This window comes from Solanum tuberosum, unplaced genomic scaffold (genome assembly GCF_000226075.1).
Source record: "Solanum tuberosum cultivar DM 1-3 516 R44 unplaced genomic scaffold, SolTub_3.0 scf00032, whole genome shotgun sequence".
Classification (NCBI taxonomy): domain Eukaryota; kingdom Viridiplantae; phylum Streptophyta; class Magnoliopsida; order Solanales; family Solanaceae; genus Solanum; species Solanum tuberosum.
This window is the reverse complement of record NW_006238958.1, coordinates 2,220,518-2,238,387: the sequence shown is the minus strand read 5'-3', so window position 1 is coordinate 2,238,387 and position 17,870 is coordinate 2,220,518. Positions and strand designations below refer to the sequence as shown.

At 29.2% G+C, this 17,870-nt stretch overlaps 1 protein-coding gene and 1 pseudogene across 1 annotated transcript; one reads left to right on the top strand and one right to left on the bottom strand.

The window, feature by feature from the left end:
- Window positions 1-5,609: 5,609 nt before the first annotated feature.
- On the bottom strand, window positions 5,610-6,571 carry LOC102580469 (transport and Golgi organization 2 homolog; annotated as a pseudogene).
- An 8,426-nt stretch (window positions 6,572-14,997) lies between these two features.
- On the top strand, window positions 14,998-17,193 carry LOC102580140 (probable trehalose-phosphate phosphatase 6). The gene is made up of 9 exons (XM_006342189.1): window positions 14,998-15,054; window positions 15,135-15,275; window positions 15,773-15,844; window positions 15,960-16,055; window positions 16,128-16,184; window positions 16,321-16,422; window positions 16,646-16,723; window positions 16,833-16,973; window positions 17,068-17,193. The coding sequence occupies exons 1-9, from the start codon at window positions 14,998-15,000 to the stop codon at window positions 17,191-17,193; spliced, it is 870 nt and encodes a 289-aa protein (XP_006342251.1).
- Window positions 17,194-17,870: the final 677 nt, after the last annotated feature.

Below are 17,870 nucleotides of genomic sequence, written 5' to 3'. Positions count from 1 at the left end.
GTATGGCTATGAATATTGGTCTATTGTAAGTCTTGGTATTATATACCCAACTATATTTTGTTTATGTAAGTCCTCTGTTTGAGGTTGTTCTTTCTTCGTGTCCTTACTGGGGCTGTCATGGTGATTGTTTCAGGTTTAGAGTTTTGGGGATTACCCAATGTGCCGATGTACTTGGCTAAAAGCATGAATCTGCTGTCTTTGTTGCCTTTGAACTGGGTGGGATCGTATGTGACTTGAGCTATAATAGTTGTTGGGTAATTGTCGATCTCGTAATCAGGTGTAGATTGTATCAATTCGTATTTGGGTATTTGCCGATTGTATGTGACTTGAGATATATGATATAAATGTCATGTTAACACCCTTTTGATCTTTTGACTTTTGTTTGTGGTCTCTGTCGATGAATCCTCCCTCTTTTTCTCTCCCCTACTGGTATATTCCCCAAACCCTTAGAAGGCTGAATTGGAAAGTACAAGCCAAAGGCTGGTTGAGGATGTTCCCAATGGCAAAGCAATCCTCTGAAAGTGGGTGATTTGGTTTGCATATAAGATTATGTGAGCATAGAAATTGGTTTATTATAAGGTGAATGAATGTTAGTGTAATATAGTTCAATGTAGCTTTTATTGTCATATTTGTTAGACATAGTAATGAGATGTACTATACTTTTTCTTACCTTTCTGAGTGCTTAGCTTTTATTGAGCAAATGTGTGTTGGCATGCGATGGTACTTGCTTGCACGAAAGATGTTTCTTTTTTTCGTATTTGGGTATTTACGGATCTCGTAATCAGGTGTAGATTATACCAATTCGTATTTGGGTGTTTCAACAGAGATTTTTCCCAAAATCATGCCCATTTTTAGAGAATTTTCTGGATGAGATTATGGAACTTGAGTTTCTAAATTGAAATGAAAGTGATATAAGTATTTTAAAGCCAAAATGCAACTCAAAGTCACTGCTTGCCCAAATTAAGAGATTACTTATGAGAAAATAAAACAAAATGAGCTACTGTATATCAATAAACAAGCAATTAACACTTAGCAGTAACAAGAATCATCATATAAACATCTAAGATTCAACAGCAATAAGAAAACTAAGCATTGAGGTAATCAATAGTTAAAATAAGAGATCCAATTCCAACTAAACATTCAATGGGAATTTTAAACAATTACTAAGTTGCATTTTATCGAATATCATTTCAACTATATCATATCACATCTAACTATAAACATGAAAACATTCGACTAAACCGAATAACACGAGATTGCACAACTAAGAAAGCACTCCACTAAACTGAATAACACGAGATTGCAGAACTAAGGGAATCAACCATATAAATAGACATGATCTAAATTCGTATAGTAAACCAATGAGCTTCTAAAACAAAATGCTAAAACAAATTTTATTGCTTATTCTTATTCTTGATCATAAGGCCTAACATTTTTGCAAGTCTTCCTGTTGTGATCTTGTTGTCCACAGTTGTTGCATGTAATTTTCGCCTTCTTAAGTCCATCTTCTCTCAGTTGTGTATGTCTTTTATTTTTTGGCCTTCCCGAAAGTCTCTTTCCATGAGGTGGAAGTACAACCTCTTCAAGAACATGTGTTGGTATGTTCCATGTGCTTTCATCTGGCAGGGGATCCATTTGAAACTGATATGTCAGCAATAAATTTTTTCTTGTATAGTAATCAGAGCAATATTTTTCATAACTAGTGTGTCTTATTGTTAAAACAGCCAAAGGATGCGGACATGACAACTCATCCAATTGAAATCTCCCACATGTGCATCTACGTTGGTAAAGACATACTGTGAATTGTGTAATACCATCAAGTACCGTATACACATATTTATTTGTCTCTACAACCTAATAGAAAAAGAAAAAAAATAATAATCAAGAGAGATGTTAGATATGAATCAGAAGAAAATATATTAGCAAAAATAATTTTACAGATTAAGCATTTCCTTAATTTCTCTGATGCAGTTTTATTGCGCCGCAATATATTTTCATACTTTTTTCCAAGGTGAAAGTCTGAAAATGTCGCCTTTGATCTATTATTGTTATTCCATTTCTGGACAAGCTGTCTCATGAATTCCAAGAGGTGCAAGACTTTAAGAACTTTGGCATGTCTTGTTCTTGAATTGACTGATTCTGCTATATTTGATGTCATCATCCAAATTCTGTTTACTTCAGCATGCACACGCGACCATTTGTTGTATCCAATGTTCAACAAGTAATCTTTGCCATAGAGTAGAACAACTCAGTTACCCTTTGCTGACTTTTTCTAAAGTTTTTCATTATGTTTTGCAGTAAGTGCCACATACACGCAAAATGAGGTACTTCATCATAGACTCTCGAAGCTACCTTAATAATGCTTGCATGCCTATTAGAAACGATACATATTTCTGATCTTTGATCGAATGCGTCTCTGAATTGCTAAAAAAAACACCTCCAAGATGCATCATTTGCTGAATCGACAATGGCATAAGCAAGTGGCAGTATACTCCCTGCATCATGTACAATTTGTTTAATACAATTTTAATTCATTTTTACTGCAATTGGCAGTATACTCCCTGCACCATTCGAAACCCCATTTTTCTCCCCATTTTTCTCGAAGGCCTAAAACGATATCAAGATTGCAGTGAAAGCACCCACACAACCAGCATACTGCACTCTAACCTTAAAAAATTTACAACTCTAATCCTTCAATATAGTTCACGATATATACATTCTTCCAACACACAAAACTCAAACTGGTGTGATAAGCAAAAAGAAAACGGAAGCCTTAAAGATGAGCAGCAAGAACACAAAAGATAGATGAGCATTTTTACTGGGGTGTGAAAAGATCCAGAACTGAGGGAGTACATACTAGATATCCACACCCATAAGAGTCCTCACCAGTTGGATCGTTGCAAAACATAAGCATCTGGACTAAAAGCAAAAAATGCACTTGTGGAAAGAGTTATTGTAGTTGAAAACATTCATGTAACAACACTTTTGACAATAAAGTAAGGGACTTTTTCTGTCCAGGGAAGAAAACTGAATCGAAGAGCTAGATACTAATACAAAGCCTGAACAAAGAAACTTCAACATTACGACAAACAAGACTACTCCATGAAAGGGAGACTTCACTGATCTTGAAAGACCCAACAACAACAAGCACAAAATGAAGTTAACAGTTAAAGTACTAGAAGTCAAACCCATACCACCTTGTATTAAAAGTGTATTACACTGTATTAAAGTTGAATTAGAAGAGTGATTTAAGAAAGAATTTAAACAAATAACTAAGGAAACAACGAGAGAGTGTTCTATAGATTGAATTAAACTTGAATCTATTATGAATTAACCAAGAAAATCAATCAGAAGAGTGAATTAAGAAAGAATTTAAACAAGTCGTCAAATCATAACAAATCAACCAACAAACTGCAAAAATGAATTAAACCTATATTAAAAGTGTATTACATTGTATTAAAGTTGAATTAGAAGAGTGAATTAAGAAAAAATTTAAACAAGTATCTAAGGAAACGATGAGAGAGTGTTCTATAAATTGAATTATACTTGAATCTATTATGAATTAAGCAAGTAATTCAATAGTAACAAATCAACCAACAAACTTCAAAATGGATTAAACTTCTATTTAAAGTGGTAATACAAAAATACTAAAGTTGAATTAGTAAAAAGAGAATTAAGAAAGAATTTAAACAAGTAACTAAGGAAACAATGAGAAAGTGTTCTATAGATTGAATTAAACTTGAATCTATTATGAATTATGCAAGTAAATCAATCAGTAGATTGAATTAAGAAAGAATTTAAACAAGTAATCAAATCATAACAAATCAACCAACAAACTGCAAAAATGAATTAAACCTATATTAAAAGTGTATTACATTGTATTAAAGTTGAATTAGAAGAGTGAATTAAGAAGAAATTTAAACAAGTAACTACGGAAACGACGAGAAAGTTTTCTATAGATTGAATTAAACTTGGATCTATTATGAATTAAGCAAGTAATTCAATAGTAACAAATCAACCAACAAACTTCAAAATGGATTAAACTTCTATTTTAAAGTGGTAAATACAAAAAATTACTAAAAGTTGAATTAGTAAAAAGAGAATTAAGAAAGAATTTAAACAAGTAATCAAATCATAACAAATCAACCAAACAAACTGCAAAAATGAATTAAACCTATATTAAAAGTGTATTACATTGTATTAAAGTTGAATTAGAAGAGTGAATTAAGAAGAAATTTAAACAAGTAACTACGGAAACGACGAGAAAGTTTTCTATAGATTGAATTAAACTTGAATCTATTATGAATTAAGCAATTAAATCAATCAGAAAAGTGAATTAAGAAAGAATTTAAACAAGTAATTCAATCATAAGTTAAACAAGTAATCAAATCAACCAACAAACTGCGAAAATGAATTAAACTTGTATTAAAAGTGTATTACATTGTATTAAAGTTGAATTAGAAGAGTCAATTAAGAAAAATTTTAAACAAATAACTAAGGAAACAACGAGAGAGTGTTCTATATATTGAATTAAACTTGAATCTATTATGAATTAAGCAAGTAAATCAATCAGAAGAGTGAATTAAGAAAGAATTTAAACAAGTAATCCAATCATAACAAACCAACCAACAACAGCAGAGTACTTGACCTCACACACCTATAAACTTCAAAACTCTTCTCCAAAACCTCCTCATTCATAAATTCAACATATCTTATCAAACACTACCACAACCTCTCCACAAGATCTAGCACACTCAAAAATGAATTTAACTTGTATTAAAAGTGTGTTACACTATATTAAAATTGTATAAGAAAAGTGAATTAAAGTTGTATTACACAAATACTAACAAGTGAATTAAACATGTATCTATTGTGAATTAAGCAAGTAATTTAATACACATCATTGCTCGAAATTCATTCATCTCGAAATTGATCACGTATAGCCGAGAAAGAGAATTAAGCTTGAATTAAGCAAGTAACTAATGACATGTAATCAAATTTAAACCTTCTAACCTTTCAAACTTCAAAAAACTTCAAGCTCAACTCTCTGCCCGAACTTGATTCATCTCGAAATTGATCAATGAATACACATTGCTGAAGGTGAGTATAGCCGAGAAAGAGAATTAAGCTTGAATTAAGCAAGTAACTAATGACATGTAATCAAATTTAAACCTTCTAACCTTTCAAACTTCAAAAAACTTCAAGCTCAACTCTCTGCCCGAACTTGATTCATCTCGAAATTGATCACTGAATACAGATCGCTGAAGGTTAGTATAGCCGAGATAGAGAATTAAGCATGAATTAAACAAGTAACTAAGACATGCAATCGAATTTAAACCTTCTAACCTTTCAAACTTCAAAAAACTTCAAACTCAACTCTCTACTCGACTTGATTTGTCTTAAAATTGATCACTGAATACACATAGCTGAAGGTAGTATAGCCGTATTTGTGAAGAAAATTGTGAGTAAGAAGTGGCGAGCGAAAAATCGTTGCGGCGAAGAGAAAATTGGGAGCGAAAGATGGAAAGGATGAAGTGAATTTAATTTAATTCTGCCAAATTGTCATATATGGTTAAAAAAATAATGTTGACAAATGTGGTAAATATTTTTTAAAAAGCATACATGTAAGTGATTTTCCCATCCAAAATTGTAAAAAAGCCCATTAGAATTCTTACTTTGGGCCAAGGAGAGTCCAGTTTTGCATTGGACAGCACATGTATACCTGGTTGGACTTCTTGTATTGTTATGGGCTCTCCTTTGGGCCTATTTGTTACACATACCATTTTCTTAGTTTCAATATCTGCCAAAATTAAATTAAACCCATTGTATTCATTCCCTTCATTTACCAACTCTTTTGCAAACTCCATTGGGCTTTTATTGCTCTGCATATATAACAAATAAATTTACAATATTATTTTTCTTTTAAATTCACCATATTCTACAATTTAAATCTTGATTTATTGATCATATACTCCAATAAGGACAATGTTTAACATTACTATTAATCATGATCATGATTAAAAGCAGATTCAAAATTTAATCTTGATGAACTTGGTTCCTCAAGTTTTTGTAGTACTCAACTTGTAATACCTTTGAAATTACATATTCAAAATTGAATATTTGTTGAAAGTTTAATACCTTTGGAGTAATAGATGATACTCCAAAGGAATCAAAGCCTAAGATTCTTGCCATCACATCATACCTCTAGATCTTGTCCTTCTTATTACAATTCTAAGTCATATATATTGACATATACTATATATACTGACAGTATAAAAAATCTAACGTACCTGTAAAAAGCGAAGAGGTAGGTCACCTCTAGTTTTGGCATGAGGAAGTGTATGAAGTTCCAAAACATTAGTAAGAAAAGCCAATTGCCATTTGTTGAAGAAGCCAACCAAGTGCCACCACCAACTTCATCTTTGCCACCAATATTTTTTCCATCTTCCCACCAATGAACTTCCTTTGTTGGCCTATTATGATATTCATCTCTATTCAATAATAACACTAATGAATATCTACTATCTGCTTGCCAAATAAACACTACTATACACATGATTATAACAATTTCTTGTTTCTATAAATAAAAACAAGAATAAGATGAAGATGATGTTAGTAGTCACATGGTTTATATAGTACTAGTCTCTCTTTATTTTATTGCGTCATCATTCAGAATTTAAATTTTATAAATTTAATATAATAAAAATATTAAATTCTGATAAATTTAGAATTGATCTACCTATTTCTACTAGTATGTACTAGAAGCTACACAAATTAAAGTACGTAGTTGATGGTAAATAGTGCATTGGGCATAAACTTGTATATAATGTAATCTCTCAAGTTTTATTTAGGTGTTATAGTCTTTTTCTTATTTTTCATATTAATTATGGGGAAAAATAATGCTATAAAGGTGAAATTGTATTCAAATAAATGTGTTAAATAAGATAACAGACATAAAAATATAAGAGAGTTTTTACCCTTTTTTTGTTTTAAAGTGAATTAGCTAATATTTACTCATAGATTTGGAAGAGATGAAGAGAAATTAGTTGAAGAAGTGCAATCAATGCCTCAATTCTAATTATTAATATTATTATACTTGTAAATCGTAATATCCTCATCGTGTATGTATGCTACAGGAATGTTTAAGATTTAAACATGTGAGTTCTTGACTATGGTATAGTACTAAACATGACAACTTTTACCAATAAATTATCATACTCATCAATCAAATTCGATATATATAAATTGATTTTGAATGTATAGATCATCGGCATTCTCATCTTCTTTTAACTCATTCTGCCTTTTTGAATTTGGAATCAATTATACAAATTAGTCAAGTTGACAGGGGAAGGAAAAAAAATTTGGTGGGGTATTTACTTCAACAAATATGAAGCTAGATCACAACTCCAAATAACATATACTACAAGATATATAATTAATTATTCTCATATTTGATGATATGCCTACTGAACATTTCTATCATCTTTCTAATGCAGATATGATGTTCATTTACTTTCTTTATAGGTCAAACCCATCGGTGACCCCCTAAAGTTGGCATCAAGTTTTACTTAGGCCTCATTTGTTTTCATTCTAAATATTAAGATGTGGTCTCTAGATCTGAACACTGAATAATTAAGATTGTTTGTTTTCAATATCTGAATATGCATATGAAATTAAACATTATATCAATAAAATATTATAAAATTTTCATTTCAATAAAAAAATTATATAATATGCAAATAAAAATTATATATCGATATAAAATTATTGTAGCATGATTTCTTTTAAGAATTCAACATAAACATCTTTTTATGAGTAAATCTATCACTAAAAATTTTTTCATAGACATAATATAATATCAAAAAGTTCAATAAGTATGATAGATACTAGTCGAAAAATAATAAAGAAGATTTCACATCATCAACGCCTAACATATATTCTAGCTTGTGAACCTCTAGTGTTATCCATGTTTTTTTGTAGCTGTTCCTTTCACAAAATATACTAATAAATATATTGTATAATGGTTCTTCCCATCCAAGTCCATCTAATTAGTTTTTTTTGCATTCTTCAAAGCAAGGTGCACTATTTTTTTAATCAACAACTCCAAAGTATTACTCATCTTCTCATCAATTTCTTCCTCAAAACCTTTCTTTCAACCGAAACTGAAAGATTGGGATGAAGAATTATTAGGAGTTCCATCATTTTTGTCACAAACTAGATATAGGTATAACTTGGACTTCAATCATGAACTCCTGTTGTAGTACAATCTTCAATGTTTTTGGCCTAAACAAATTAAATTCTCATAAGAGACCTCAAATATGTATATATAGTTATTGTTTTTAATCATGACTACTATTTTTTCACATCTTGAGTTCTTGATAAACACCCAAAAATATTATTACAACAAGAGTTCTTGACAAAAATCAATACAACCCAAAAAAATTATTAATATAAGAAAATACTTGTAAAGATTATGAAAACTTATTAGTTCAAGAGGAAAAAAATTGGTGTTTGGTTGAGAAAAGAGAGGAAGAAAGTTTGTAGAGAGAGAGAGAGAGTCGATGTGATTTTTTTCTAGATACTGTGAATGTTGTTAAGACTCTCCTACAGATTTGATCTTTTCAGATCCATTCAGAGGTTTTTTTAAAAAAGAAACAAATGGACTTAATGAGCTGAATCTGAATGATTAAGATTCAGGCCTAAAAACCAAACGCTCTTAATAGGCTAAATTTGAATGATTAAGATTCAGACCTTCAGTAAGTGCAAACAAATGAGGCCTTAGACACCTCAACTGAGCGATGTCCATTTTAGACACCTTATGTAGGATCCCACTATGTCATTTAGTCAACTTTAGCACTATTTTAAATTTTACCATCCAAAAGTAGAAGAAATTTTTCATTTTCCAATTAAGCATGACAAAGAAATTCCAATTATTTGAAGAAGAAAAATTAGATGATAATTAGTCCTAATTACTCCTACTGGTTAATGAGACATTGGGCCAAGGAGAGTCCAGCTTTGCATTCCTGGATTGACACCATGGCCCATGGGTTCCCTCTTGGGCCTTTTTGATAAGCAAACTGTTGATTTAGTTCAAAGTCTCTCTACATTATATTAGGCCCATTTTTTCATTCCTTCATTCTTTCTTTGTATAAATTTTAGGAATCACATAGTTTTAATATGAAATTACAATCTATCCCTATTTAGTTTGTAAGTACATTAATCCCTGAAAAAGCAAAACAAATCGGATACATAATATGTAGCTCGGATACATTATAAAATAAATCGGATACATAATATGTAGCTTGGATACATTATAAATTAGCTCGGATACATTATAAACTAGCTCAGATACATTATAAAATAATTTAGAATTAGGAGAGAAATAAGGGATTTTAGAGGTTTTTAGAAATAGAAGGGAATATTAGAAATAAGGGAAACATAAGACGTGCATTTTAGTAATTTTTCCTTCTTTCTACGGGATTAAGTTCACAAATGACCTCCATGGTCTTGATTTTTTAGCGAAAAATATCTCCGTTTCAGAAATTTCACTAGGCAAGAAGTTTATGATAGGTCAAACAATTAACTTGTTCAATTGATCATAACATCTACCTTATTAATCGAAGCTATAATTTATATCTAATGGGCAATAATAGTACTTCCCAACAAAAAATTTTGTAGTTAAAGTCATTTTTTAAAGATTTTATTAATTGAGGATTAAAAAAAAAAAAAAGATTGGATACTATTTGGGACACCACGCGTCATTTCTTTCGTTTGATGTTCGACACATAACCTATAAGCCCCAAGTTAATAGTTACTCTCACAAATTATAGTGAAAGGAGAAGTATTATCAATTTTTAATTAATCACATTGTTTTGAATTTTGTGTATGAACTGTTTTTTTTATAGGAATTTTGTATTCCTTGAATTCTAATTAAACAAACTTTAAATAAATACCGAATAGTCGAATACTGAATAAGAAAAAGGAAAAAAGAGGTCTACACCATCAAATTCTGGTTGTACTTCTCTTCTTCCTTTTTGATGCAGCGTATCATATACATTATTCATTTACATATAGTTAAATAGAAAAATATATAAAATTGAATTACTCACGTGATCATTGTTCATGAAGCACGTGATCATGAATTAAATACGTCACAAATAATTTGAATTGCGATCTTTTGATTATTGAGTTGCCCGACAAGAATGCCGGTGTAACAGCAATACGATTGGACTTTTCAGTCCTAATAGAATCACAACAAAATAAAAGAGAGTTCTAACTTTTATACATTGAAAATGCATAGCAGATCCGAGGCTAGTAAAATTTGAACACACGATCTCAAAGATTTTTTGTAATATCTTAACCATTGATTTTTATCTTGTGTCAAGATGTATCAATATTAAATTAAAATTTGATCTATATACAATATAATTTTCCGATGAAGGGTGTCGCCTCTTGGGTAAGAGTGGGTCTGCCATGAATATTTTTAATATTTCAATCACACTTTTAGGTTAGCTAGCTAAGGCTTCTTTAATTATTATTTTGCTTCAATATAATTTAGGTTACGTAGATCGATTATCAAGGTAGAAGATTAGTAAGTAATTGAGTATGGTCGTATTATGTGTGGGAGAGGAAATGGGATAGCCTCCTCCTCTCCTCTTTTCCATTTTTTAATTGTTGTGTAGTTTCCTATTTTTTAATGTGCAGCATTATTATCTGTTGTCACATTTAGTATCTTGTTATTTTACTGACTCTTTTTTTACAACCATGTGTCAGATACTGTCACTGTGAGAAATTAGACATTAAAGTCGTCCTTTTAACTTTTGAGTCGAGAATTTTTTAAAAATAATCTTTATATCTTACGAGAAAAAAAAAATTACGTTAAATTTGCACCTTATTTGTGAAAAACTATATATACTATGTTTGTTTGTTTCTTTAATTTTGGAATATAATCCATATAAAATCTTATATTTCTTACGATGGATTCCACTATTTAGACACGTCTTTTAGCCATGCGCTTTATCGATGAAAACTGAAAAGTTTATACCTTTATTGGGAAAAAATAAACAAAAAACAAAAAACAAAAAATAAAAGTTACTATCCTTTTTCCACATGATTCACTAGTGTGCCCAATGGGATAATGCCACGTTTAGCCGCAAAATGTCTCTGAGGCCTGGGGTTTATTTTCCAATCATGAATTCTAATTTTAAAAAAAAAAACAATTGAGACTTTGTTATTAATGTATTCACATAGAATTTGCACTATAATTAGCAATATACAATTATAAAATGAATCATATTGCGTCTTTGCATCTCAGTTTGGTAAATTGTAAAGAGTTAAAATCTAGAAAAAGATAGCCTAATACGTTAAACTCTCGTTATCTGTTGTGTTTAGAGAATGGTTGGATCACTATATGTACTTAGTTTATCCTGCATTTCTGTCAAAGGTTATTTTCATGTTTGAATTTGTGACGGCCTCATGACAGTGACGGAACTAAATATACTTATTAAGGGGTGATGTCCAACAAAACTTCGTCAAAAAAATTACATTGTGTACTAGATAAAATTATTTGTTTATGCCTATATATCATGTATTGACACTCCTTAATTGATTTCTACGCATTTTTACTTCTTTATATTTTGACACCCCTTAATCAAATTTTTGGCTCCGTTAATGCCTCCTGATCACATAGTAGTAACTGTAACTTTACTAGTTGTGGCAAAATTTCCCTTCAAAGATTGAAATCTAATAATAATTAAGAAAATAATTACCATTCTTTGATTTAAAAAAAAAGCATATAATTTTAGAATCCAAATAAATATTTCAGTTAGTAAAAAGATACTAAGTACACTGTACTACGCAGTTTCTAACCAATAAAATCTATTTAATTGCAAAGATATGGACTTTAACAAAGAGATTAATTAAAATATTTAATTGTAAAGACACATGAAATGGTCATTTACCTTAATTAAAAACTTCAAAGTGTTGGTAATTTTTTCGACGTGGATGCATTTGAAGCGAACATAAACACTTTATTAGTTGTTGAATTAAAATTTGGTGGAATTTTTTGTTGTATATATGGTTGACACACTAAAAATTAACTAAAATTTCAAAAGTTAAAACAATTCTCTCTTTTTTTGACAAATCTTACTTTAGATTGTCATTATATAATACTAAATTAGATTAAAAAAAGTAACTACGTGTCAAAAAATTAAGCTAACCAGTGTTAATTATACTATTTGATTATGAGATTAATATATATAATTTACAAAGTACAAAGTACAAACTACAAGTGCTACTTCAACTATCATTGGCCCCAATTATTTTTCAGAAGCGCAATATAATACTATAGTTAGTGGACTTAATTATGATATTAATATAAAGTACATATTCTCCTCAAGTATACTTTAAATATTGTGTATAAATTAAAAGTAACAAAGGTGTATCTTTAATTATATATATCATTAAGATCTAAAAACTTAATTAACAATACATAATTAAATAGATGGAAACTAATAAGACGGAGAGAGCTAGGCACCATGCAAAAAGTTGATGAATGCATGGTTGTGTGACTTGTGTCCTACTAATTTTCACAAACATGTCTATTTCATTGAGCTTTCATTTAAATTCATTTATATAGCATTATGTTTTTTATACGACTTGAAACTTATAATCTAAAAAGATATTTTGCTACATTAGGAGAGTAATATATAATTGATTCAATTTCATCCGGTACTGGACAAAATGATACCGGAAGGAATTCATGTTCGAATTTAGAATTTAAAGTTTACGTGTTCTTTCAATTAATGGCTTCAATTTATCAATGACTAGGTTTACAATTTAAATATTTATATATATGTTTAATGATTAAGGTAATATTATTAGGTTCACATAAACCTATAAACGATACTTTACTTCAAATTTGTCTCTGTCAGGCGAGGCATTGTATATAGAGGTGAAAGTTAATGGAAATGAACAAATTGAAGTGTATCTTCCTAATTGATTTAGCTAACTAGTGTTTGATCAGATTTTTAAAATTTATCTTCAAATATTTATTTGATCATGAAATTTAATTATAATTTTAAAATCGGATCCTCAAATATTTTGAAGTTCTCAGAAACTAGTGCATACGAGTTTTGAGTTTCAGGGACTTGCATTTAAAAACTTCAATTTTAAAAAAAAAAAAAATATATGTCCAATACTAACTTCAAAAACTCAATTTTTTATGATAATTATTACTCAATAACTAAGTATAAATGATACTATGTTGTGACAAGTTAAATTATATTGATAATGTAAAATATGTAACTTAAATTCTAAGGATAGCAATGTAGTTTTGGACATATAAACTCAACTACACTTAGATCTCAAGACCTAGTTTAATCATTGGAATTTTTTATGCTACTAATTAATTATCAGACCATCTTAATTTTGTCTACTATTAACTAATTAAGGTATAAGTTTCATAAAGGTAAGTAAGAGAATATGATGAAGAAATCATTAATATTAGAAAGTTGATTGAACTCATGTTTTTCCATTGTTAACATGTGACCAAGTCTTCACAAATTACTTCTCCATGAAGAAAGAGTCAAAATTACCAAATATAATGTAAATGCTAATAATATTTTCAGAATATATTGTTATGGAAAACATTGATATGATTAATCAATTCACAAATCTTTTGACTCGATTTGCTAAATAGTTAGTCAATAATACTTATGCAATAGCAAATATATATACGTTATAATTAAGGATCATTTTTACTCACATTTAGTATAGTTTGCCTTATGATTGTGTAATTAAACAAAAAAAAAACATAAATATGTCTAATCCCACGCTATAATTAAAGATTTTGAATCTAGACTTATTTTGACTACAAAATTTCTTTCTTTATTCACTTTGTCATGTTTTGCTTTACTAGAGTCAACTTGACACATAAAAATAAAACAAGTGAGTATACATAATAAGGACAAAATCTTATTATAGAGTCAATATTTTACATTTTAAATTTAGATGTTTGAGAACTATATAAAAAATACTTTAAGTTGCAATTCTTCTCATATTAATATAATTCGAAAAATATATTAAAATATTGATCAAAGTTTATACAGTTTGACTCTCGAACAATAAAACATGACACATAAAAATAAAGCAAGTGAGTATAATAAGGACAAAACCAAAATAACTTGTCCCACTTTATAATCAAAGATTTTGAATCTAGACTCGTTTTGACTATGCTCTATTGACTTTTACTTGTCATATTTCACTTTACGAAAGTCAAATTGACTAATCTTGTGAAGCCAAATTGAATTAGGTTAATTCACAATTTTAAATTCATGTTCTAAAATTATATGAAAAATATTATAAATTATAATTCCTTTTATATATATTAATATAATAAAAAAATACATCTTTCTTAAATTATTGGTCAAAGTCATACATACCATTTTGACTTTCTAACAACTAAAATTTATTGATGACGTAGTAGGACAAAAATAATATATATAACCAATATACCCTCACGCTATAAATTATGAATCTAGACTTGTTTTTTACTACAATATAGTAAGGAACTTACTTTTTTTCTAACTTTAATTCCTATAAATAGGCTCAAAATCTTTCTTTCATATACACCCTCTTCTCCGACAGAAAAAATAAATTAAATTGTTGCAAAAGAAATATTTTCATCTCCATAAGCATAAGGTATTTTTTTTCTTCATCTAAATTCATATGTAATTTCCATTAATTAACACAAGCCTTGGATATGTTTTGATTAAATCGAAATGGTACAATCGCCACATATATGGATTTTGTTGAGTTGGGTACTTTTCTTTTTGTTTAAGTGTTTTTCACTATCCTTGAGTGAAACCTCAAAATCGAGATCCAAAACTAAAAAAGAAAGAAAAAGAGTCTAGTCTTTATAACAAGTATCTTGTAGAATAATCGATACATATATATAAGTTGGTCTAAATATTTTTTTGTTCCGAATTGATTAAAGTTATGGGATTGGCAAAACTCGATGGAAATGATTTCTCCATTGAGTATGCTACTTGGCTGGTAAGTTTTTTAATTATAAGGTAGAGATGTTAATACTTTTTTGTTTAATTAAATTTGAATTTTGGAACAAATTAATTCAGGTGGAGCATCCTTGTGCATTGGAAAAATTTGAAGAAATGATGAACATAGGAAAAGGGAAAAAAATAGTAATATTGTTGGATTATGATGGAACTTTGTCTGATATTGTGCCCAATCCTGAAGAAGCTTTCATGACTGACAAGGTATATATTTAATTAAAATTCTCTCAATTTTAATAGTAATTTACTTGTCTTATTTTTTTATGTCCTCTTTGCCAAGCTATTAGAAGAAAGGCTAAAAAACACGCATGCACCCGAAGTTGCATTTTATTACTTTTGCAGATCTGGACCTCTCTTTTCTTTGTAGTTTACTGTTTTCCCTAAAATCTTGAGAGATATTCCATTGTATTTTCTCAACTTTGTTGAATATCAGTCACTTGATGAAGCACCTCCAGGAGCAATCTACAGCTCATTCTAAAAAATTTGAGGAACATTCCAGATAAGGCCTTTGAAACTCATGTAAATGTTACGTGCTTCTTCATCACCCCTACCAACTACCTCTGTTCTTGGTCAGACTTTCTATATCACACTCATTGGGGTGGACCCCACGTGAAATCAAAATGCTTTGTGCCCCAACAATCGATCGTTATGTAAACTTTTTGTAATTATCCAATTAATTGAGAGTTTAATATAAATTGCAGATGAGAATGGTGCTAGGTGAAGTTGCTAATCGATTTCCTACAGTAATTATCAGTGGACGAAAACGTGAAAGGGTTTGTATATTTTACTTATTACTAAAATTAATCATACATAAAATTAAATAAGTCTAATTAATTATAATTAGATGGAATTAATCCTACTAATTTTTATTTTTTTTAATGATTTTAGGTACAAGATTTTGTAAAATTGAAAAATGTTTATTATGCTGGAAGTCATGGGCTTGATATTGAAGTTCCCTTGTATTCAACAAATTCAAATGAAAAGGTTGGTTTTTTTAATTGATTGTTATGTGAAACTTCAAGGTTGTTAATTCATTTTTGTTGTTGGAAATTTCAGGATAACAAAGTTGTTTTCTATCAACCTGCGATAGAGTTTTTGCCTGAAAAACAAAAGGTATTCAATATTTTGATTTAACACTACTTTACATCCCCCAAAAGAAGGGAGCTACGTAAGTTAAATTTAGAGATGAAAGTCTTTTTTCCTTTCTCAAATGGTTTAATTATTCCCTATTTCTTGTTTAAATTATTAGATTCTTAATCTGTTGGGGGAGAGAACCAAAGGTATCAAAGGAGTCAATATTGAAGATAACAAATTCTGCATTTCTGTACACTACAGACATGTTCACACCAAGGTATAATTTTTTCCTCCATAAACCTATATTTGTATGCGATTATTTTTAATAAATATTTAATTCCAAACTCATAATTTCCATTTTAAAAATTTTACATGTTGAAACAAACGAGTTTAAATACTAAATTCGTCTTAGGTCAAAAGGTGATCTTATACATGTATATTAAAATCTTGAATGTCTTTATTGTACCTTATTTGTTAACTATAAATCCTAAATATTTCAGGACTTTGGTACTGTTGAGAATATCATTTATGTTGTCTTGAAAGAACACCCAAATTTTCGTGTATCAACAGGAATAAAGGTAAATCTTTTCAAAAATATTTATGTGACATTTCCTGTTTAATCAAACTTTATGTTAAATTAACAAAAATATACAATTTTTTTATTTTTTATTTTTTTTATCAATATAGGTGTTTGAGATAGGACCAAATATTGTGTGGAACAAAGGTCATGCATTGGAATATTTCTTAGAAAATCTTGGATTTGGGAATTCTGATGATGTTTTCCCAATATACATTGGGGATGATCGAACTGATGAAGATGCTTTCAAGGTAAATTCTATTTTCTATTTTGCATAAAAAAAAATCTTAACTTCTACGTGTTATTATTAAGAAAATAAAATTTACGTATTTAAAATTTTTGCAGGTATTGCTGAAAAGAGGACAAGGTTTTCCAATTGTTGTTACTGCTGCTCCAAAGGACACCAAGGCTTTGTACTCTTTACGTGAACCAAAAGAAGTTATGGAGTTTTTGTTAGGTCTAGTGGCTTAATTTGGAACAATAGAATCAAGTTTATTTAGATGTTTTTAATATATTATATAGTTTAGACTAAACTGTTTAGTGATCAAGAGGTCACAATTCAAACATATTACAATTGAATGCGATTTATTATAAATTGTATTTTTAATGCAATTTATAACTCATTATAAGTCGCGATGATAAGTTTAGATTTCCTATATATATATATATGATTTATAAGATGCATTTTGTTGAATGTTATATCTATATATATTTCTATTATTGTCTCCTACCATTTTGGATTATGGGTGTGTTTGATGTGGAGGAAAATAACCTCCCTTTCAAAGTTAAGGAAAACATTTTCTATTTTTTTTTTCCAAAACTATTTCATCCTTTATTTTATTTTTCTTATTCTACCCATACCTTGTACCCGACCCTCTTCATTAAAAAAAATAATTAACTTTTTTTCATTTTTAAAATTTTAAATATATTTTTATCCCTACCACCAAACCAACACCCCCTCAAACAAAAAAATAATTTTTTTTAACTTTTTTTTTTCAAATTCTAAGATTTTTTTTACCTCACCCAACCCTTACTACCCCTACCCTTGCTCCTACTCCCCTCCCCTTCTAAAAAAAAAAATGCTTTTGAAAAATATTTCAAATTTTAATTTTTAATTTTTTACGCCACTCCCCCACCCCAACAAGGTC

What these genes read in the sequence shown, in the direction of transcription:
- LOC102580140 (XM_006342189.1), top strand. Translation starts at nt 14,998, where the DNA reads ATGGGATTGGCAAAACTCGATGGAAATGATTTCTCCATTGAGTATGCT. An exon ending in CAACAAATTCAAATGAAAAG is followed by an intron (nt 16,056 to 16,127) that starts GTTGGTTTTTTT and finishes TGGAAATTTCAG; the next exon opens with GATAACAAAGTTGTTTTCTA. An exon ending in TTTTGCCTGAAAAACAAAAG is followed by an intron (nt 16,185 to 16,320) that starts GTATTCAATATT and finishes TTAAATTATTAG; the next exon opens with ATTCTTAATCTGTTGGGGGA.